Source organism: Triticum urartu, chromosome 7 (assembly GCF_003073215.2).
Source record: "Triticum urartu cultivar G1812 chromosome 7, Tu2.1, whole genome shotgun sequence".
Taxonomy (NCBI): domain Eukaryota; kingdom Viridiplantae; phylum Streptophyta; class Magnoliopsida; order Poales; family Poaceae; genus Triticum; species Triticum urartu.
Window position 1 is genome coordinate 73,196,185 of NC_053028.1, and position 24,620 is coordinate 73,220,804.

At 46.6% G+C, this 24,620-nt stretch overlaps 1 protein-coding gene and 1 pseudogene across 1 annotated transcript; both read right to left on the reverse strand.

Moving 5' to 3' along the window:
• Positions 1-16,362: 16,362 nt before the first annotated feature.
• On the reverse strand, positions 16,363-20,131 carry LOC125525776 (annotated as a pseudogene).
• Positions 20,132-20,690: 559 nt separating this feature from the next.
• Positions 20,691-24,322, reverse strand: LOC125525777. Its single transcript, XM_048690788.1, has 4 exons — positions 24,018-24,322; positions 22,276-22,531; positions 22,094-22,195; positions 20,691-21,163 (listed from the first exon to the last, which is right to left on the reverse strand). Exons 2-4 carry the CDS (start codon positions 22,522-22,524, stop codon positions 21,128-21,130), a joined length of 387 nt encoding a protein of 128 aa, XP_048546745.1. The 5' UTR covers positions 22,525-22,531; positions 24,018-24,322; the 3' UTR covers positions 20,691-21,127.
• Positions 24,323-24,620: the final 298 nt, after the last annotated feature.

Genomic DNA, 24,620 nt, shown 5'->3' on the forward strand with positions numbered 1-24,620 from the left:
TGAGGGTGATGGTCTTGAGTGCAAAAGCCGGCAGGTGTTGCTTGGAGCTGAAAAGTTGGCACCCTTTGCAGTGTTTGACTAGTTCCTTGGCGTCTTCCAAAGCAGTCGGCCAGAAGAATCCATGGCGAAAAGCTTTAGCGACGAGTGATCTTGAGGCTGCATGGTGGCCGCATTCGCCTTGGTGGATGTCCCTTAGGATTGCTATGCCCTTCTCTCGTTTGACGCAGCGCTGGAAGACTCCAGTGACGCTGCGCCTAACAAGCTCTCGGCTGACGATTGTGTAAGCTCTGGCTCGGCGTTGAACCTGTCTTGCCGAGATCTCGTCGGTTGGCAGCTCTCTGTTTACTAAGAAGTTGAGGATGGGCTGGGCCCATGATGCAGCTGTGACTTCTTCTATTGTCAGGACTGCCACTGCGATAGGGGCGGGTGGGTTGCGTGGTGAAGAGTTGGAGTCGGAGTCGGCCACCGCCTGTTGTGTTGATGCAGTCCCCGGGCCGGCTGCAGTAGCCCCCGGGCCGGGTGCGACTATGGAAGTCCCCGGGCCACCTGTTGGAGTCCCCACGCCGCCTGCTTGGTTTCCCAAGTCGGATCCGACTGCGTCGGGGTCAGGCGGCACGAAGATGGAATCAGATTCTGGAGACGGCTTGATAGACGGCTTGAGGAGGCAGTGGAGAGAAACGCCGGCTGGTATAGCTTGTCGGGTGGATCCTACTCGTGCCAGGGCATCTGCTTGCATGTTGTCGGCACGTGGTACATGAAGGAACTCACATCCTTCAAAATATCCACTAATTTGTTGGACGAGGAAACGATAGCTCGCCATGTTTGCGTCCCTGGCGTCCCAGTCGCCAGATGACTGTTGGACCACCAAATCCGAGTCGCCATAGCACAGGATCCGGCGGATGCCGAGCTCTTTGGCTAGCCGGAGCCCGTGTATGAGAGCCTCATACTCGGCCACATTGTTGGAGGCGGCAAAATGAATTTGCAATGTATACTTGAGCTTGTCGCCCTTGGGAGAGGTGAGGACGACGCCGGCTCCCAAGCCGGTGTGCATCTTGGACCCATCGAAGTGCATCCGCCAGTGAGTGGAGTCGGGGGCTGGTGGCAGGTATTGGGTTTCGACCCAATCGACGAGGAAGTCGGCCAGTGCCTGGGACTTAATAGCAGTGCGGGGCTGGTAGAAGATCGCGTAGGGGGCCAGCTCAATGGCCCATTTGGCCACCCGGCCGGATGCATCCCGGCTGCCTATGATCTCGGCGAGCGGGGCAGTACACACGACCGTGATGGGGTGCTCTTGAAAATAGGGCTTGAGCTTCTTGGCAGCGACATAAACACCGTAGCACATCTTCTGGTAGTGTGGGTAGTTCTGCTTCGAGGTGGATAAGACTTCGCTTAAATAATACACCGGCCTCTGGACCAGCTGAGCCCAGCCTTCTTCTGGGCGCTAGACTACGATGACTGTGCTGACCACCCGGCTAGTAGCGGCAATGTAAAGGAGCATGGGCTCCTTTTCAGCCGGTGCTGCCAAGACAGGCAGTGTGGTCAACATCTTCTTTAGCTCGTGGAAGGCTTGGTCCACCTGGTCGTTCCACTCGAAATGAGTGGACTTCTTCATGAGTCGGTAGAGGGGGAGGGCTTTCTCTCCGAGCCGGCTGATGAAGCGGTTCAGGGAAGCCAAGCATCCGGTGAACTTCTGGACATCCCGCAGCTTGGTGGGAATCTCCATTCTCTCTATGGCCTTGATCTTCATCGGGTTGCACTCGATGCCGCGTTCGGACACCAGGAAGCCTAGGAGCTGGCCGGCTGGTACTCCGAACACGCATTTCTCGGGGTTGAGCTTGATTTAAAATCGGTGCAAGTTTTCAAATGTCTCTCTGAGGTCTTCCAGCAAGGTGCCGCACTTCTCCGTCTTCACCACAATATCGTCTACGTAGACATGGGCATTTCTGCCGAGCTGTTTGAGGAGGCATTTCTGCATGCAACGCTGAAAAGTGGCACCGGCATTTCTCAAGCCGAATGTCATAGTCAGGTAGCAGAAGGCTCTGAATGGTGTGATGAAGGCGGTTTTCAGGCGGTCAGCTGGATCCAACTTTATCTGGTGGTAGCCTGAGTAAGCATCCAAGAAGCTCAACAGCTCGCATCCGGCTCTGGAGTCTATTACTTGATCAATCCTTGCCAAGGCGAAGGGATCTTTGGGGCAGGCTTAGTTGAGGCTGGTGTAGTCTATACACATGCGCCATTTGTTATTTTTCTTCAGCACGAGGACCGGGTTGGCGAGCCACTCTGGGAAGGAAACTTCCATAATGAAGCCAGCTGCTAGAAGCCGGGCTATTTCTTCTCCTACAATCCTTCTCTTCTCTTCCGATAGTCGGCGGAGGGGTTGTTTGACTGGTTTTTCACCTTCTCTGATGTGTAGCTTGTGCTCGGCGAATTCCTTCGGCACACCCGGCATGTCCTTGGGGGACCATGCAAAAATGTCCCGATTCTCACAGAGGAAATCGGCAAGCTCGCCTTCCTATTTGCTGTCCAGGTTTGCCCCGATGGTGGCAAATCTTTCTGGGTGATCCGGATACAGAGGTACCCTCTTTGTTTCTTTCGCCTGCGGAAAAGAACCTTGGGCATCACACTCCTTGGGGTCGGGGGACAGGGCCGGCTACTTGCCGGCCATGGCCACGACTCGGTCTAGTATCTTCTTCTCCTCAGCAATTACAAGGGACTCGGCCAACCGACTGCTGGCAGCCGCACACTCGGAGGATTTCTTGTAGTCTCCAGCTATGGTGATGATGCCCTTGGAAATTGGTATCTTCATCTTGAGATAGGCATAATGGGGTACAACCATGAACTTGGCCAGGGCAGGTCGGCCAAGCAACGCGTAGTAAGGGCTCTCTAGATACACCACTTCAAACCACACCGCCTCTCGGTGGAAATGATCCTTGTCCTTGAAGAGGACATCTATCTTGATCTTGCCGATTGGGGAGCAGGATAGGCTGGGAACAATGCCATGGAACACGGTCCGACTGGGCATGAGCTGCTTCGTCTTGATGCTTACCTTCTCCATGGTGTCACGGTATAGTATGTTAATACTGCTCCCACCATCTATCAGCACGCGGGAGAAACAGGCGGCTCGCCTTTCTGTAGCGAGGGTGGCATCCAGAACCAATGCGTAAGAGCCGGGAGACGGCATCACCTCTGGGTGATCTATCCGGCTCCAGCAATAGGCCTTTCTGACCAATGCATGAACTCTGGGTTGTTGGAGGCGACTGCGTTGACTTCTTGGTGTTGTCGGCGCCGGCTATGCCGATCTTCTGGCTGGCTTGTAAAGACGACGTAGGCGGCATGCTCATCGGGGTACTCGTCTTGAACTGCCCCGACCGCTGGTCGAGCAGCCGGCTGCGGAGGAGCCGGAGGCGGCTGACCAGCAGGCGGAGGTGGCGCCATCCCCTCACCCTTGGAGATCCGTGTGAGCCAGTTGCATTTTCGGGTTGTGTGGTTTGAAGGCTTTGCGCCGCTGTGAAACTTGCAGGGGGCATCAAGTGCTTGCTCGTAGGAAAAAGCCGGCTGCCAAGCCGGCCTGCCGCCCTTCTGCTTCTTGAGTGCGGGCCGCCCTTTGGGTTGTTCGTCTTCGACTGTGGCCACCTGCCAACTGGTGGAAGGCGGCAGGGGAGCCTTGCGCTTGTGGTTGTTCTGGTACGGGCGTCGGCTGGACTCTCCAGCCGGCGTCTTGGGACTTGGAGCGAGCACCTTCCCAGAGGCGTCTACTTGGAGCTCGGTCTTCATTGAGGAATCGGCCGTGGTGTATTTATCAGCTATGATCAGTAGCTCGTCAAGCGTAGTCGGCTCGTCGCAGAGGAGTCGGTGCTTGAGGAGGGTGCCTTCTCGGCACCCGGTGGTGAAGTACTCTATAGCTTGAATCTCGTGCACTCCATCGCAGGAATTGCGAAGCTCGGCCCAACGCGTGAGGTAGTCACGAGTCGATTCGTTGGGCCCTTGGACACACAAGGAGAGCTGTCGGGGCTTGGGAGCCCGCTTGTAGGTGCTAGTGAAGTTACAGATGAAGGCTTCAGTGAAGTCTAGCCAGCTGTTGACGCTGTATGGTTTGAGGCTGTTAAGCCAGGTGCGCGCCGTGCCTTGGAGCATGAGGGGCACATATTTTACGGCAACACGCCTGTTGCCGTTCGCGATGCTAACCGCGGTGGAGTGGTCGATCAACCAATCCTCCGGCTTCACGGAGCCGTTGTACTTGGGCGTGTCTCTTGGGAGCGAGAACCCTTTGGGGAAGGGCTCGTCGTGGATGCGGGGGCCGAAGCAAGGCGGGCCGACATCATCTTCTTCTTCCAGGGCCAGGGATCGCGCAAGGCGGTCGATCCGGTGGCGGGCATCATTCTTGCCGACTCCGCCGCGGTGACCCAGCTGGCCGTTGAGAGTCGGATGCGTGACAGGCGGTGGGGTAGGGTATCTCTCCCCATGAGGCGGAGGAGGACGGGGGTTGCCCCGCCACTCCACGGCTCGAGGGCGGCCCTCTGCGTCACGCTCGATGGAGATTCGAGTCCGGCTACGGCTGGCAGCCGGCTCCTTCTCTTTTCTTGCGCGGGTGTTGCCCGCGGTCGGTGTTCGGGATGTCGCGCCATGCTCTCAGCGCGGGGGAGGACTCTCAGCGCGGACGCCGGCTTCATGCCGCTCCGTGGCCGCGTCGATAAGTTGCTGGATGCGCATGGTCATGTAGGGGAGCTCATCAGGCCCCAGCCCATTCAATTCGTCTGCGGCCGCCTGGGCGGCACGCAGGTTCTCGAGAGGCGTGGCATAGACTGGGCGATCTGCTCCCAGGATGTCGGCGATAGCCGCGCCGTGTTTCTTGACGATGCCGACGCGGCTCGGCCCGTCGGAAGGCGGCGTGCCGAAGGCGGCACGGTCGACCTCGCGCTGGTGAGCCTCGGTAAGGCGTCTCATGGTGGCTAGCTTCTGGCCCTCCGCAACGAGGGCGAGGCAGCGCGCCTCCAATGTCTTGGCATCCGCGTCGGCCGGGACGGGGGCAGACAAGTCGTGGAGCGCTGTCTGCAGGACGTCGTGGGCATTTTCGCCTGAGGCGGTGCCGTGGCTGATGACCAGTGCCTCGGTGATGGCACTGCCGCTGCTGTCGACTTGAGGAAGAGGGTCGTTGATGATTACCACATTGGTGGGGAAGGCGTCAAGGGATGCCGTGCCGAAGTCGACAAGCACTGGGTCGGTGGAGCCAACCGACTCCAAGTCCGCGGCAAGCTCGCCGGAGACGTGGACTTGGTCGAGGAGGCTGACGAGGTGGCTCTCGGGGCAGTCTGTGCCCGCGTCGGATGCGGGCTCGTTGGAGATGCGAGCCTTGCCAAGAAGATCGGCAAGGCAGCTCGCCACGCAGGCGCCGGCGACGTCTTCCAGCACGTCGGGGCAAGCGCCATCGGGCGAGCCAGGCTGGCTACGCACGTTGGGAAGGAAGAGGGTTCCCGTCCAGAATAGGTCTCCGGGCGACGGTGCACCTGGCCCCACGGTGGGCGCCAAATGTCGGGTGGTTGGTGCGACATGCCAATGGATGACTTATCATTGTGGGAGCCAATAAAACATCGCCGGTGCCTGGAAACGGGATAAGGCGAAGACATGCACGCCGGTGAATCTTACCCAGCTTCAGGGCTCTCCGTAGAGATAACACCCCTAATGCTGCTCTGCGGGGTCTCCGCATGATCACTATCTCGACGGGTAGCTACAGGATGCTCCTTGAGCTGTTCGGTGAAAGGATGAAGGAAGGCAAGGCCAGCCCGCTCCTCTTCTCCTTGTGGTGTCTAAAAACTATCCAAAGAGAGATCTCCCTGCATGGGAGCCTTGGGGGGTTTATATAGGCCTACCCCCAAGGGGTACAATGGTAATCCGACTGGGCGTGGGCCCTAGCCGTCTGTGTCTATGCCCACCGGCTTCTTTGCCGACTGGTGGGGCCCGCCGACTGGTGGGCCCCGCCGGCTGCCGGTACTCTGGTCGACAGGCTGGCCCCACCGCTCGGGGGCTCTGTCGGGGGCTATTTACTGTGGCCCCGCCCTTAGTGGCGAGGGCTTCGTCTTGGCAAGCATGGCTACAGTGCCGCCGCCGGGCGGCTTATCACTGTAGCCTTACCTTGTCTTATCTCCTTAATGGGGCGCCTCCTTCGAGGGAGTGGACTGGCCGGCTACTTGGAATCGGCCGTACCCCAGGCCGACTAGGGGTGGCCCGGCCGCCTTCGGGTGTCTCCATGACGGATGGGACCCGCCGCCCACGAGTCGTACTGACGGCTCGCCGTGGGTTACATCATGGTCAATATGGCAACAGTGCCGCGCCGAACGGGTGAGGGCCGCCCGTACAGCGTACTGTGGCCAGGCGTGCTCCGGGATTCGAGGGTGGCAGGTTTCGCTGTAGCCACGCCCCATCTCATCGCCGTTATGTGGGTGCAGATTTTAAGGGCACGATCTGGGCCGCCTGCTGAGGGGGGGGGGGCTTCTTGGAGTCGGCCTTCTTGTGGCCGGCTTCGTGGAGCCGGCCCTCTCGGGGCTTTCTTCTTGGAGATTTTTAGGCCTAGGCCGCCTACGCACAGCCGGCCTGAGGGGTAGTCGTCTGGAGGAAGGCGGCCCCACATCTTGGAAGCTTGAAGGCTCGATTGGCCTATAATTTTTCTGAAGTGCCAGGGGTAGCCGGCTAGGCTACCCATGGTCATTTACTCTGTCAGCATTGAAATTCTTTTGCGAAATCATAAATTCTTTAACACTAGTCTCAAAATCAGAGGGCATCTTATTAAAATTTCCATAAGAGTTGTTGTAGGAATTACCATAATTATTAGAGGAATTACTAGGAAACGGCCTAGGATTAAAGTTTCCTCTATAAGCATTATTACCAAAATTGTTCCTACCAACAAAATTCACATCCATAGATTCATTATTTTTCTCAATCAAGTAGACAAAGGCATATCATTAGGATCAGAAGAAACACTCTTATTAGCAAACAATTTCATAAGTTCATCCATCTTTCCAATCAAAACATTAATTTCTTCTATAGCATGAAGCTTTTTACTAGTAGATCTTTCAGTGTGCCATTGAGAATAATTAACCATAATATTATCTAGGAGTTTAGTAGCCATAATATTATCTAGGAGTTTAGTAGCTTCTACTAAAGTGATTTCCATAAAAGTTCCTCCCACGGCCGAATCTAAAAGATTTCTAGAAGCAAAATTCAATCCGGCATAAAAAATTGTATGATCATCCATAAATTTAATCCATGAGTAGGGCAATTATATATCATTAATTTCATCCTCTCCCAAGCTTGTGCAACATGCTCATGATCAAGTTGCTTAAAATTCATGATATCGTTTCTCAGAGAGATGATTTTAGCGGGAGGAAAATACTTACAGATAAAAGCATCTTTAGACTTATTCCATGAATAATTACTATTTTTAGGCAAAGACGAAAACCAAGTTTTAGCATGATCTCTAAGCGAAAACAGAAATAGCTTCAATTTAAGAATATCATTATCCGCATCTTTCTTCTTTTGCATATCACATAAATCAACAAAGTTGTTTAGATGGGTAGCGACATCTTCACTAGGAAGACCAGAAAACGGATCTTTCATGACAAGATTCAGCAAAGCAATAGTAAATTCACAAGATTCAGCATCGGTAAGAGGAGCAATCGGAGTGCTAATAAAATCATTATTGTTGGTATTGGAGAAGTCACACAATTTAGTATTATCTTGAGCCATCGTGACAAACAATCAATCCAACACACAAGCAAACAAGACACAAACAAAAAGAGACGAACAGAAAAGAGGCAGACTGAAAAGAGGGCAAATGAAACGGCAAGGGTGAAGTGGGGGAGAGGAAAACGAGAGACAAATGGCAAATAATGTAATGCGAGGGATAAGAGTTTGTGATGGGTACTTGGTATGTCTTGACTTGTGTGTAGATCTCCCCGGCAACGGTGCCAGAAATGGCTTGTTGACGGGAGATCAAATCTTGACTTGACTTGGATCAACCTCCCCGGCAACGGCGCCAAAAATCCTTCTTGCTACCTCTTGAGCTTGCGTTGGTTTTCTCTTGAAGAGGAAAGGGTGATGCAGCACAGTAGCGTAAGTATTTCCCTCAGTTTTTGAGAACCAAGGTATCAATCCAGTAGGAGATTACACGCAAGTTGCCTAGTACCTGCACAAACAAACAAGGACCTTGCAACCAACGCGATAAAGTGGTTGCCAATCCCTTCACGGCCACTTACGAAAGTGAGATATGATAAAAATAATAAGATAAATATTTTTGGTATTTTTGTTGTATAGATTGGAAAATAAATATTGCAAAATAGAAATAGCAAGCTGATAGGAAAATAATATGATGGAAGATAGACCCGGGGGCCATAGGTTTCACTAGTGGCTTCTCTCAAGATAGCAAATTCTACGGTGGGTGAACAAATTACTGTCAAGCAATTGATAGAAAAGAGCATAGTTATGAGAATATCTAGGCATGATCATGTATATAGGCATCACGTCTGCGACAAGTAGACCGAAATGATTATGCATCTACTACTATTACTCCACACATCAATCGCTATCCAACATGCATCTAGAGTATTAAATTCATAAGAACAGAGTAACGCATTAGGCAAGATGACATGATGTAGAGGGATAAACTCAGGCAATATGATATAAACCCCATCTTTTTATCCTCGATGGCAACAATACAATACGTGCATTGCTGCCCCTACTATCACTGGGAAAGGACACCACAAGATTGAACCCAAAGCTAAGCACTTCTTCCATGGCAAGAAAGATCAATCTAGTAGGCCAAACCAAACTGATAATTCAAAGAGACTTACAAAGATATTTAAATCATGCATAAGAGATTTCAGAGAAGAAGCAAATATTGTTCATAGATAATCTTGATCATAAACCCACAACTCATCGGATCTCGACAAACACACTGCAAAAAGAATTACATCAAATAGATCTCCAAGAGAATCGAGGGGAACTTTGTATTGAAATCCAAAGAGAGAGAAGAAGTCATCTAGCTAATAACTATGGACCCGAAGGTTTGTGATAAACTATTCACACATCATCGGAGAGGCTATGGTGTTGATGTAGAAGCCCTCTGTGATCAATTCCCCCTCCGGCAGAGCGCCGAAAAAGGCTCCGAGATGGGATCTCACGGGTACAGAAGGTTGCGGCGGTGGAAATAGGGTTTCGTGGTGCTCCTTGATGTTTTCGGGGTATATAGGTATATATAGCAGGAAGAAGTAAGTCGGTGGAGCAGCGAGGGACCCATGAGGGTGCGGGCGCGCCTACCCCCCTAGGTGCGCCCTCCTGCCTCGTGGACTCCTCGCTTATTTCTTGACGTCCACATCAAGTCTCCTCGATCACGTTTATTCCAAAAATAACCCTCCCGAAGGTTTCATTCCGTTTGGATTCCATTTGACATTCCTTTTCTGCTAAACACTGAAATAGGCAAAAAAAACAACAATTTGCACTGGGCCTTTGGTTAATAGGTTTGTTCCAAAAATAATATAAAAATATATACTAAAGCCCATTAAACATCCAAAACAGATAATATAATAGCATGGAACAATAAAAAATTATAGATACGTTGGAGACGTATCAAGGATCAAGTCGCAACACACGAACTCCACTCCAAGTCTCCAACGCCTCTATACTGTTGTAAAAGGAAGAATATAGATTAATCACTAGCTAGATTAAGATTGAGGGCAAAGAAAAGAGAAATTTATCTAGATGTACTTACATTTTTTTCCTGCAAGCATCCGGCGGCGGCCTGATCTGCGAGGCGAGCGAGAAAACGAACCAGCATGGAGACTGATGAGGAATCGCCGCCTCGCCCCTGTGCATGCATACCTTCTTCGGGCCTCTTGGCAATTGGGCTTTTGTTGGAAGTTGGATGATGGGCCTCTCAGCCTACATACTTTTTCCTTTTTTATTTTCATTCACGAATTCATCAGGGCCTATATCATCTACTACCTGAAATCTAAAACGTGTGCACGCTCGTTGGAGAAATCAAGCGGCCGCTCTGTCACTCGTATGCATGTGTATATGTTTTGTCTGCTAGTGCATGTGATTGTAGGCATTAAATGCGGTCAGACTTGTCACATGTGAAGGAAAAAATAGATCCATGTATATTTATTTCTGTTTTCAAATTTTTAAAAGGTCATATCTTTCAAACCTCGCGCCGGAATTCAGATCCATCTTCACCATTGAATTCCTCGTGACGAGATCTTTCAAACTAATCCCGCATGGGTATGTTTCGACGAAATGTTTTTATGTCAATTTTGGTGCTATATGGTGCAACTTTAGTACTGTATTGTGCAACTTTAGTGCAACATCGTGCAACTTTTTCGAAAACCAATTTTTGGATCTGCATGATTCAACTTCCTATAAGATTGCTATCTAGCAACCATGGCAACATTGATGTGCAACTAGTCTACCGTCTCGACCAATTACCTAGTACTCCCTCCGGTCCTTTTTACTCTGCATATTAGATTTTTCTAAAGTCAAACTTTGCTAAGTTTGACCAAATTTGTAATAGAAACTATTAACATATATAATACCTAATAAATGCAATATGAAAATATATTTGAAGATGGATCTAATAACATTATTGTTGTTATGTGAATGTTAATATTTCCGTGTACAAACTTGGTCAAACTTTGAAGAGTTTGACTTCAGAGAAACCTAATATGCAGAGTAAAAAGGACCGGAGGGAGTAGTTGATGTGCAACCCTCCTCCCTACATGTGGATGTGTAGTTTTTTTACTGTTGGCACACTCTACCCCCTACCCCTGCAAGCAATATGTGCAACTTGGTCTATTGTTCAATCCAACTGTCTATTGGTCAATGTGCAACTCCTTCCCCTCCCTATTTGTGGACATGTACTTTCAGTTGGCGGGGGCAACAAACAGAGTTGCACATAGTCTACTAGGTGGTTGGCCAGGGCAACATACGAAATTGCACATCTCATAGGCAGAGACAGTTGAATCGTGAAAAATTGACATTCATGAGGGTAATGAAAAGTTGCATATAAACAGAGTGCTAAAGTTACAAATCTCACTAGCAGGGGTGGTTTGGGCCGGGTGATAGTAGGGAAACTACACATCCATGGGGGTACGAGAGAAAGTTGCACATCACTGTTAGATAGTTGGCCGTTGCAGTATCCAAAGTTGCACATCCACTATTAGTATGTTGGCCGATGCAGCAAACATTGAAGCACATCCACGGGCGGGGGAAAGTTGCACATCAGCTACTATGAAGTTGGCCCGGGCAACAGACGAGGTTGCACATCTCACTGGAAGGAGGTAGTTTGGGGGTGGAGGTACCATAAAGGAAAATTGCATGTCTACAATGTAGGAGAAAAGGTGCACATTTCTATCAGGTAGTTGCACATCGACAACTAGCCAGTTACACAAAACATAGACAGAATTGCACAATTTTTTTTTGTCGAAACATACCCATGCTGGATCTAGTTTCGAAGAGCACGCCGCGAGGTTCCAATAGTGAAAACGGATCTTAATTTCGATGCGCTGCTCGAAAGTTATGGTTTTTAAAAAATTTAAAAACACGAATTAAGTGGGTTCATGTATATTCACGTGGATACTTTGCAATTATTTATCTTGTTCACACATGTCCATACCTGTTCACTTTGCCTAATATGGATTAAGGAGAGAAAATATTTCATTTTTTGGCCGGCCACCGCGGAGCGGTAGCGGGCCAACGGCCACCTGCTAGACCCGTCCCATCTACTATACACACTGCAGCACAGGTCGGGGCCCCTAGTTTGGCTGGGCCCCGGGCCGTCGCCCCTGCTGCCCTGGCCTAGGGTCGGCCCTGGCCGGAAGTTTCAACTTCCTTTCTGGAGAAAGGTGGCCCGCAAATCGACATGCCTGACCTTATCATGCAGTTGTCACTCTGGGCTTAGCAACCTCGCCTTAATTGCCAAATTTGATCCGTTGAGGCCCGATGGGTTGTTTTCAGGGCAGTCGTGTCGAACTTTGGCAGTTGTTAATTCGTGAGCCAAATCCTAACTGATAGGAGCAGTTTCTAATGTGTGAAGCATAATTCAACTGTTGATGAGGTAGGGTGTTTTTGTGGGTTCTGGCATGTCTCTTTTCTTTTCTTTCACAAGCATGCCAATTTGTACATTCTTTTCTTTATGAGAAGTCAATGCTCATGCCAGTTGCGGGAAAAACTTTCAATACTCCCAAATTGCTATATGCATTTATGCTGCCAAATGGAACATCAACGTCAATGATACTCAAATCGGAAGAGACCTCAGGGGACGGGGGTGATTGTGGTGGATAATCCATCAGTAGAAAATGAGTGTGAAACATAAATGTATTATCATAACTAGTCATCAACCCCGCACGGGCCAGTAAATATTGAAAGAAAATAATTTATTATTGAAGGCTTTACATGATACTTTTTTCAATGAATCCTTTTGTTATTTGAATGTCGTGAAATAAAGATTTGTTTGGGAAGATAATTGTGCATCACCATGTATAGTTTTCTCTGGATTGTCGTAAGATGGAAATATTTTTAAGTTAGGTTTGGATAAGAGGGTTGATTACTATTGACACGCTTGTGATATGTAATCTAGAAATACCTTTCAAATAGCAACCTCATATCTCTTCTTATCGGTTTCATGAGAAAGTTCTAACTACAAATGTAACCCATGCATAATACATTCAGATGGCTTGGAGTTTTAAGCATTTTTATCACTGTGAGCAGGCAAGAACTTTAGTATAATTGAAATGTGAGCAGCACTTAATCACTATCATGATATTTGATTATTAAGCAAAGATATGATGTGTTTAGATTAATTGGGGAGCTTTATTGCACCTGCTTGTACTGAATTTGCGATTTCTTAGTGTGTATATGATGGACATTCGACGTAGAAGTGTGGACCTTCACACAGACCAATTCAGTTGACTGAATTATTGAATATGTATGTGCTATTGCATGCATGTGCATTTGTGACTCTTTATCATTCTTTACCTCATATCAAACATCCCAAAAATTAATAGCTATATATTGGAATAAGTGTGCGAGGGGTAATATAAGAAATTCTGTTATATTGTGATTTTGTGCCACCATATGGACCTAAACATTTTGTTTAATAGTTTGCTGGGTTGGCGCATTATTTCTTTATTTCTGATCATGTTTGTTTAAAACTCTTACGTTGAAGAAAAGGCAATATTCATATTCATCCGATCAATGGGTATATTTTCGATATAGATCTTAATAGTACTTGAAATTTCGAAGTTACCTTTATTTGATGGCATAATTCTTCTGTAGTATCTTGTGTAGTTGTGTAATTAGTTTTTGATTAGTTGGTGCTAGATAGAAATAACTTGAGAGAAAAATTATAAACATCTTAGCAACTACACGACAATGAGCAACTGCACTGAATATGGAGACAATCGTTTCTATCAGTTAGTCTTACTTAAGAATATGCAAAAACTCGAACATAATGATGTAAGAGAAACTGAAATCTTTCTAATAAATAACCTTATATTTCAAAAAATAGTATAACATAGAGCATACAGTTCAATCAGTATAGCTTGTACGTTCACATCAATAATGTATTACGAATTGAATTCCAATAAATAGTAGAGGACAATAACAATTTGAAAGTTGTAGGACCTTCCACAATAGGTTTCAAACATTGCTTTTCACCCCTGGGGAGTGTCATAAGCGACCTCGAAGCATAGTGCAAACCTCAGTCTGTTCTTGGAGAAGGGGGAATATATAAAGTATTCTTGAAAAGAAAAACCAAGGTGTACCCCACAGCTCTCTTATTATCGTCTATGTTACAAATCTTATTTACGGTCTACATGGTAAATATAACACAAACTTTAGTACATCTGCGCCGAGAACATAAGAACTCACGGTCCAAGTGTCCAACAAACATCCAAAACAACATGATAGATTATTTGGATGGCCATGGCAATGTAAGGATTAAAACTATTCAAATAAGCTTTCAAGGAAGCGTAGGATTATTGGATAGCTATTGAAAAGTAAGTTTGAAAATATTCAAATAGGCATTAAGGCACAGTAGTAAGGGTTGAAATTATTCAAATAAGCTATTGAGGCACGGGAGGATATTTAGGCAGCTATTGAAAAGTTAGGATTAAATTCTATAAATCAGCTATTACACCTATTTAATTCCCTAGGTAGTCACCAAATATAGTAGGAGCAAAAAAATTCCGCATCCGAGCAACTTTGTGTTAGCTTTTAATTTAGTCCTACTGCATGCATAGAATGGCAATGCAAGCAGCATCATGAGGAGTAAACCTCTTAGCCAAATCTGGCCTTATCCGACAGTAAAACGCAAGTCAATAGTACTGTATTTTTTGGAACACACCAATCGAGCAGATTCTGCAGTCAGATTGCTTGCATCCATATAAAAACAAAATATACGATTCAATGAGAAGCACCGGAGCAATACTGAGGGATGGACGAAGTAAACTGACCTGAATCTAACTCGCCGTGTGCAGGCACTTCTTTGATCTCTTTTCTGGTGCATTGGTAATTCTTCTTTTCTGCTGGGTCGTATGTTGGCAGAACACCAATTTTAGCCAGCGTCCATCCATCAAGTTGAACGTGAGACATTGTTGCCCCATGGACTTGTTGACCTATGATTGATGACACTTGGTGAATTAGTTGATTCGTGGAAATACGGAAAATTTTGTAAGGTTTCTGCTGGTGTTTGCTTAGTTCCTGTAGTTAACGGTCAACCCCGCTGTTGGACTTTAGGGTGCCGCTGGAGGAAATGCAGTCTGCCCCTAAAGAACACTTGGACATGTACGTTCGCCAAACATAGAGCCATGAGAAGCTGAAAGAAAGCATCAGCACTTAACTATCATATTGTAGTTGAACAACTGTGTAAAAAGTACAGATAATTATAACCTTCAGGCTTCAGCACAAGGATAAACCAAACCTCCTTTTCCGAGAGCAAGCACATCGATGAACCTCAAGCTTGCAGGAACCTCTATGAAGATCACCATAAATCCCCCTTGAAACGAATTAAATACTGCATATTTGTTGAATCAGGGCCATGTCACAGTAGCCTAGTTGGCATGGTATACTTCAAGATTCCACAAACCATGACTTCTACGTTATTATTCCCTCTTTTGGAAATCAACCATCAGTAGTACAGATAGATGGACATCTAAGATAGCAAATTTTCTTCATCAGTTATTCAGAATTAATATGATTTCTCAGCAATTAGGGATGATGGCTTACTTGCCTTCATCATAGTTTCGTGGGGATATGACTGATGGGCGACCAAGTCCAACAAACTCTGCATGCTTTCCAACAGCGGCGGTTGACGGATCTGATTGAAAGTCCCGGCAGTGCACATCCTTCTCCACTCCATCGCCCATAATGGATTGCTCTTCCAGTGTGGTTCGGACATGGAAACTGAGATAGAAAGGACCTTCTCCTCAGCGGAGATTCAACGGCTGGAGAGGATCGGGTAGAGGCCGGTTAGATTTTCATATGGATTAGAACATGAAAGTTTAGATGACGGAAGAATATGAGGAGACGTGATTTTTTTTTTGAGAATTATATGAGACGTGATGCTAGGGATCTCTAGCCGACGGGAATCGATGGGTTGGGATCGGGTAGAGTCACGTACTGCGTTAGATGTGTTTTGGCAGGCTGTGGAAGAATTTTTTTTCCAAGGCCCATGAAGAGTTTGCTAACTTGTGCACGTGGGAGGTGGGACATAGGGCCTGGACTCTGCAAGTACTTCATCCTACGGCTGCAGATAGGTAATATGGAGATCGTGCGGTTAATTAGCTTAGTTATTAAGGATTAACATGGAGCCTTGATTGGTGCCTCCAATTAGTAAATATAAGATTGTCATGTGTTTATTTATTTTTACCTGGCTAAGAACCATGTCTAGAGGAGTAGAATCAAAGGACATGGGTGGTCGGGACAATGGAATGAGCAACTGCAAAAATAAGGATCTTCAAGTCTGGACGCCAATACCGATGAATAATGATCACGATAGTACAAAGGAAATTGTGCAAAATCTGATAATAATATAAACATAAGTTAATTTCAGTGTACTACACGAGCATTTTAGACATTAGCAGCCATCTATGAATTCAGTGATATTTTCCCGGCAAAGAAAATTCAGTTGTGTTGATTTCTTTTCACTTTCAGCTCAACAAAGTTTTCATCAAGAAAGAAAGGTTTGTGAGCTTTACATCCATGGTTGTCCCTTACTCTAGCTCATGTCAATGATATATATGATCCGATATTTCTTATTAACTGCAATTTTTGAACAAGTTTGTGAAGAAACCAAACTTTTGCGAAGAAGAATCATACTATTTCTATTTAACATTTTTTTATGATGTATAAATTCAATACGGAGTGTTTCTCCTACATTTTTGTATGCGGCCTACATGAATACACAAAGAAGGTTTACAATAACAAGATACGAGTTTAAGCGGTATCCGCAACAAAGTCTTGTATCACAGTCCGTACAGCAACCGGAATTCGAACTGAGTGGGTACTTCCATCTGACCATGTCAAGCTCCCAAAAGTGTATCCTCCTTGCACTCTCTGCCTTGTGGTGAATGTCACCATAAATGTTGCGCTTCTACTGCTTCCTTTGGTGAAAGTAATCACAGATGGTTATACCGACACATCTATCCCTGCTGGAGCTTCAACCACTAAATGATATGTTGCTTCCGCTGGCCCAACGTTAGTCACTGTGCGCCGAAGCATGACATGGTCCTTGAGGTCCGGCACGACAATTGACGGGAGGCTGAGATTGAGGTAGTAGGACTCACAACCATCTAAATATCCGAGAGTGCAGTTCAAAAACTTGTTGTACTCTCTTGCATCCACGTCATAAACCAAGCCAGGGTCAACAGCTCTATCTGGGTCTATGTGTCCACCACCAAAGTCGAAGGGGTCGGCTAGTTTCCTTGGGACCGCTTCTGCTTGGATTGGCATGCCAAAACGATCAGTCACAGATGCTGCAACCAAGACAAGAGACAATCAAATCAGTTTTATATTTTGACGAATTGTTTTCATGTATTTTTTGTATTTCAATGTTCACATCTGTGGTGACGATGGCAGACTTGATCATGGCAGGTGACCAGCCAGGGTGAACCGACTTGAGCAGTGCGGTCACAGCGGAGACATGCGGGCACGCCATAGATGTCCCGGATTTGAACACGTAGGAGTCGCGGTCCGCTGCCAAGATGCTGACGCCAGGTGCAACAATGTCGGGCTGTTCAAACATGTGTATTGAGAATTAGTTAAGAAGTCGTAAGTTAAGAAAATTAGGAAGGCTAGGTAACAAACAAGACAATGGCAACAATTGTCTCAAGTTAAGAAATTGAGAATGATATATACCTTGAGTATGCTAGGGAACAACATGCTTGGACCTCTCGACAAGAATGAGGCGACCCTCGGCGACAACACCCCTTTTTCCGACAACGGTCATGGCAGGTGACACCTTCACCACTGCATTCCTACCATGACACATGACTGGCATGAGTTTCCGGAGAAGAAAAAAATGCATTCAAGTCTGTTTCAGACAACACGACATGCACTCACCCTTTGACCCAACTCCAATAGGAGGCAATTCGTTGTGCGATCTCAAAATCCACCACTACACAGGGCATAACGCCCCTACACAAAGACAGGAAGTCGAGGAGGTTAGTAGTGTACTGTGCAAATATGAGGCCCTTGGCGCCAGCCATGGTGGTGAGATTGATGGCTATGGGAAGTGCTTGTCGAGGCGGCATGCTTCTCGCCGCCACGGGTTGATAGCATAGGACGATTTTACCGGTGACGTTGCTCAATGCCAGTGACGACTCCGTGTCACAGCTGCGCAGAAGTTGTAATTCAGTATAGTTGATAAAACACTGAATCGTGGTTACAAAAGTGGACAACTACAACAAATGCGTCAAGTGATTACAGATGCATAACTACAGAAGTTTTATTTCATTACCTCCCGGCATAAACAAGGTCTTTAAAGTCGCCCCTGATCACAGATGCATTGTTGTGAAGAGATTGCCCCTGTAGTTTGAATCAAGCACACATTAATAAGTAACTAAAGGAATCAGTGAAAGCTGGTTTCAGGGATGAGCTAAATGTACTTTTTGTTTGTTTCCACGCTCTGAGACGAATCAAGTTAATTTGTCAAAAACTATAAAACCAATTTTATAGCCCCGGATCTATTATTTCCTCACACCAAATAAATACTTGGAGAATGTTTGTTTGTAGCATGCACGTACCACAAGCTTTTCATTGTTTCCGAGCGATATCAAGGTCGGGAAAGACCGGCCAATCGTGCTAGCGGCCACCGTCGTAACCCACGGCAGGGCATTAGCCACCGTTTGTGGCACAGGGCCATCATTCCCTCCCGCAAACACGATAGAGATCCCTCTTTGCACAGCATGCAGCGTCCCAGGAAACTCATGACCAGCCCCAGCAATCGAGAGCGACAAGACGTCCACACCGTCATGCATAGCATCATCGATAGCCGCGAGGACCGCTGCTTCAGGGCAACTCCCACCCAACCAACACACCTTGTAGATACTGAGCCGCGCACGTGGCGCCCCGCCGCGTGCCACGCCCATGCCTAGGCCTCCGTAGCTCACGCCCTGCACTTCCCTGCCGGCGATGGTCGATGCGATGTGTGTGCCATGGCCTTCAATGTCCCTAGGCGACTTATAGTTTCTGTTTAGCACCTCGTCACTGATTCCACGCCCATACCACCGCGCACCGATGATCTTTTTGTTGCAACTTGTGGCGTTGAAATCCTGACCAGTCTGGCATTTCCCTTTCCACCGTGCCGGCACAGGGCCATACCCATTGTCATCAAAGCTTCGTGATTCAGGCCATATGCCTATAAATAAGCATGGGAATCAATTGATTCGGTATCGGAATTTCTCATATTCAGGATTTAAGCTTGAGGGGTCGGACTGCAAACCTGTATCGATCACACCCACGATGACATCTTCACCATACTTTGCTTTTCTGAGTAGGCCCGGTTGTTGTCCTGGTTGGTTATGGTCAAGGCCAAGAAAGTCCCAGCTCCGAGTTGTGTGCGTTTCGTGATAAGTGTTAGGCTTCACAGTGACAACTTCTGGGAATTCTACATCCAAAATATGTTGATTAGTTCTTGTCGGTCATGCAAGTAGATACGATGATAGCCAGGAGCCTATAGGACTGACAGTCACTTACTTGCGATTGTCTCAGCCTGAGACTCGGTGAGCATCGCCGCAAAACCAGAAAATCCATGCTTGTAACTGTAAACTATCGACCTCAAGGCTTCATCCTTGCTGTTGTCAAGTAAAATGAGGGTGAGCAAATCATGACTAATACATTGACGATGCAACATGAACTCCTCATTGTTTTTGTTTTGAACAAAATGAATTTTTAGCTAGTTACAGTACCTCCCAAAAACAGAGGTTAGCATGTCACGGTGAGACGCGGTGACCATGGATGGGTCATCATGCCTCTTCTCCCCCATATACACGATGTAGAGCTGAAATTCATTTTGTCGCATAAGTTCTCAACAAAAAACAGATATCAGGAAAGAAAGCAAATTGAGAAAGGACTCGGGTGTGTATCTTACTTTACTCGACGCGTTAGCTGAAACAGGCAGCAGTATTACCAGCAGTAGGAGAGTGCCGCAGAATGCTGTTCTGGAATCCATATCTTGCTTGGAGAAGAGTGCTATGTTGTTGTGTTTGTGTTCCCTCGTGTGGTTTGTATGTTTATATAGCAGCCAGGAGCAATAACCATGGGGGTGCAAGAACAGTTCAAACCAATTTGTTTGCTTGTCTTGTTTCTCATTGCAGAGGGAATGTTTCAGCGTTGTTAGTTAGGTGACAGCGACACACACGCGTGAGGAACAAAGACTAATCCTTTTGTCTATATAGGAATCTCCTTGCTTTTCGTAATGAGGAAGAAGCACTATGCTTTGATCAAGTCCTGGCGGCTATTAGTACCAAACCGGATATAGATATTAGTTAAATATATGCTCTCTGGTGCAATGACCTGATCGACTTTCAAACAAGCTTTCCACGACTTTGCACATGCGTCTTGATCGTCCAACATGCGTCTCAATCATTCTACAAACGCGGCAGTAGGTAATACGTAACTAAGTTGACAAGCGTGACATATTCGAATAGTCCATGGGTACGTAAGGGATAATGACCCGCCAACTTTCCTGTTATCGCATGTACTCAAAGATGCAACCTTGCATGTTTTCAAATAAGGACGCGTCTAGGGAGCGGCCGGCTGCTCCCTAGCGTTCCCCAGCGGCCGCCAAAAAAGGAAAAATCCTGTCCCCGATCCCAGAAAAAAAGCGCCCTCCCCCAGTAGCAACAAAGGCGCATCAAACCCAACAAATCAGGCATTGGATGTGGTCCCCGGACCATCACGTGCCCTTCCCTCCCCTCCGGAAGCTCTCACGCCCCTCTGGCCATCAACTTTTTCCCCACGCACCTACCTGCTCCCACCTTCTTACCCATGAAACAAAGGGGTTCCCAGGTCTGGATCTCCATTGCCAGAGCTGCCATGGCAGATGAATCAAAGTTAAATAACAGCGGATCTGGAACAATTTGGTGCAAAAAAGAAGAGAGAGGGATGATACATCAGAACATACCAGGCAGTAGTCACCATCAAGGGTGAAAAAAGAGGTGATCCTTCTCTCCTCCTATTCAGGTCCTTCCTCCTTGCCTTTCCATTTCCCCCTTACCAAATTTCTCTTCGCAAAAATAACTTCTCCATAGTTGTTGAAGATAGCATAAGCACATATCAAAATGGGGAGATCTGGTACTTGTGCTATTTTAACTGATTTTCGTGCAACTACATTAAGGGTCAAGCCAACTTTTACAACATGTGTGCAACAAAACACAGAAAATGTGCAAACATATAGGAGAGAGCAGATAAAGAGTTTTATTCACACATAATACAGAAGAACAAATGTCCATGTAGCAAAAGAAGTGTTGTAGCTACTATGGAAAGATAAAACTACCAAACAAGAATCTGGTTTGCAAGTGTTTTTTTCTTTGATCTTTCCACACAGTAGTATATGTGACTTCGTTGCTGAAAATTGTGTGCTCTATAACATCTCCTCCATCCCCATAACCTGTAAAACCTAACACATTATGCAAAAATGAAGCCTTAAAAAATGAACCAACTCTGGGTTGTATCGGTGCAACTTAACCAACACAAGTGTGCAACTGACAACACTGCTATATCCATCTACTTGTGGGGTTTGAATTTCAGTAGTTGGCATCTTCAACTCATAAAAAGTTGAAGATGCCAAGTCGTATAATTTCAGATTCATTTTGGTTTGGCTAAAATTCTATATGCAAAATTCCAAAAAAATACTTATACTGGCTGTTGTGCAACTACATCATCTATTTTGTGCGACTGCAAGTACTCATGCATGCAATTCATATTGCATGTTTGTTCAACTATGTAATTAATTTTGAACTGAGGAACATGATGAATTTAGCATGTATGAACACAAGAAATGGAAAAATAGTGAATTCTAAAATATTACAATCTTCCAAATAAATAGTGCAACTACATTCTAGTGCATCTGCAAACCTAGAAAATTAGAAGCATGTGAATACATGAGGATGCCAACTATTGAATGCTTCTTGTGCAAGTAACGAAGTTGAGATGCCACCCTAAAATTTGAAGATGCCAACTCATGTGGCATTGTTGTGCAACTATTAAGAAAAGTTGGGGAAGCCAACTTCTGATTGTTTCTTGTGCAACTAAAATAGTTGAGGATGCCAACTCAGTGATATTATTGTGGGACTATAAAAAGCTGGACTGCCAACTCCCAAATGGTTCTGGTGCAACTATGAAAGTTGAGGATGTCAATTCGTATGATCCGTTGTGCAATAATTTGAAAAGTTGAGGATACCAACTCTTAATTAATTCTTGTGAAACTATAAAAGTTCGGGATGTCAACACCTAGTTGGTTCTTGTGCAACCGTATAAAAAATTACATCCCAGGCTTCTTTGTGTAGAAAAAAAAATAAAAAAAATGCCTAATGCTATTTCATGTTACCTCAACAGCTGGTGCAAACGATGTGCCATCTCCATATACAACTCCCACATGCACGGTCGCCTTCCATTTCCACCGTTTCACAATGCGGAATTGGTCACCAACCTAGAGGATGCATGTAAAAAGTTACTTGTCCGTGTATGCAGGAAAGGGGAATGCACCCACACCGCTTGCTCGATACTTACCTCATCATCCTCTGCCTCTTCATTGATATCAGCACGACGAGACTGCCGGTCGGCGGGCCGTTTCGAACACTGCCGAGAAGAACGGTTTGCAGACCCCTGTATAGAACAAACAAAATACAGAACATGGGTGGAAAACCCCCAAAAAATAGTTATTATAATTGAAAAAAATACTACAAGGATAAATGAAAAACGACGAAAAAGCAAACATCCCTCTCCTTCACTAGGAGCCGCATCTCCTTCTACAACCATTTTTGGTCTGTTAAAAAAAGAAATCAAACAAACAAATTAATCGAAGCAACCAAATGTATAAAACAAAAAAAAGAGCAAGAACAATTGATATAAAAAAAAGTGCCATGAGGTAAGCAACTCATGCGGATTTTTCAAAGCACACCTACAAAACAAAACAAAAATGTGTGCGACTTGATGCCATGTATGGCCAACTGGGCAGACATTAGTGTGCAACCAAGAAATTCAGCATACACACTGCCTGAAGATGATGTAGGCACTAGAGCCAACACTAAACTAGCCGTCAACCATGCATCTAGATAGCCCTTCCCTGTGAAACTGCATAAGTGTGGCAAAGCCAACTAGGATATGAACTTCTTAGATCTGCAAACTCCTCAAGCATACCCTTGAAAACAGGGCACACATGAATGTGCAACCAAAAAACCACACACACACACACACAAACTGTTTGAACATGGTTTACGTAGTGTATCCATTTGAATATCATCGACTACGCAACTGGTTAGCCCTCACTGTGCAACTTCATAAGTTGGCTAGCCGACTAAGATACGTATATGTGTGATCCAACTACATTTGCATTCCTGTGCAACTGTTACAACAAACTAGCCAACTGGTTACTTATATGCACGCAACTTAAGAGAAAAGAGATAAACCGCACGGATGCATTTTGAGAGGGTTGAGTAAAAGCATCAAAAGTATCCTCTCGGTACTCTTATGTACTTTCTTCTATACCAACTCAAATTGCTGCAAAAAGAAATCAATAAATCACCACACTGAGATTAGACGATTTGGCTCGGGGCACCACGCCGGAATCCCTTGTCGAATCTGCGTGATACAGAGGCAACTCGCCATGAAACTCGTATCCCACTAGAACATGCACCATCGACTCCCCCTGACCAAACAGGAATTCCTGAAATGAAAAATGAACAATGTCCTGCCAACTAAATGATCTAGAGCGTGCAAGATGCAGCCAATTGACGTATGAGCGTGTGCAACATGAAAATGAAATTGAAAAATACACTCCAAATAGTCCTTCGTGCCGTAATCCAACTATGTTTGCATCCTTGTGCAACTTTTACAACTAGCTAGCCAACTAGTCCTTGCTCCGTTTGCAACTTACTAGAAAAATCAATAAAAACATGAGGGAACCAGGATGCAAAAGCGATGTACGCAACCTACACTATCCCATTATCTACTCGTTCTGGTTGAAACTCAAATCTCGCTGAATCCCCACGCCTCCCTAGTTCGAAAAGTGGCACGACATGACGTGAACGTCACCATAGCCGTAACTGTGTGAAGCAGATGTGATTAACCACCGCTATGGGCTGCCCAGCAAATTCGTCCCCCACCGTTGCGACCTCTCCAAGTTGAGTACGCCTCCCTCGTCCGACGAATACGAGCAATACGAGCCACTCCTAGGCGGGATCTATGCTAGGGAAGAGATAGGAGATACGCTAGAAGCGAGGGCATAAGCAAATTCATAGGTAGGACCTTACCTGCGCTGGCGACGAGCAGCGAATCCCCGGGGCGCGCTAACGCCTAAGGATTCCTTCGCCCGACTTCGGCTATGGTGGCAGATGATCCATGGTGGAGGTCGTGCGCAGAGGACCGATGGCTCGATGTAGAAGAGAAGGCAAGGTGGCGGACGGGAGATGACGGCGTGGAGGCGTGGCAGGCGAGCTGCCGCAGCCGCGGTGGGTCGCTTCAGCCGAGGCGAGGTCGGTCGACAACGGCGGCTGTCGCAAGTTGGGGCGGACTGGCGGAGGTGGCGACAAATGCGAGCGGGGTGCGGATGCGAGTGGATAGCGATGAAAGCGGAGGCGAGTGGTCTATTTCGCCTCACACTAAACGTCAGCCGTGTCCAGACCGTACATGGGAGCGCTCCGACTAGGTGGCACCTGGCCCACGCGCACGATGATGCGAGCGAGATCGGACGGCCACGAGTCGGCCGCTCGTCTTCTCCGGATAGTGCGCGCGCTTTTTAGAATTTAGGTTTAAATAAAGTGCCAAGAGACTTTTTCTCCAAAAAAAATATTCCATGGGCAAAGATTGGTTTTGCTGATTCGCTTCTCCAGCTGTTAAAATTGTATAAATCCGGT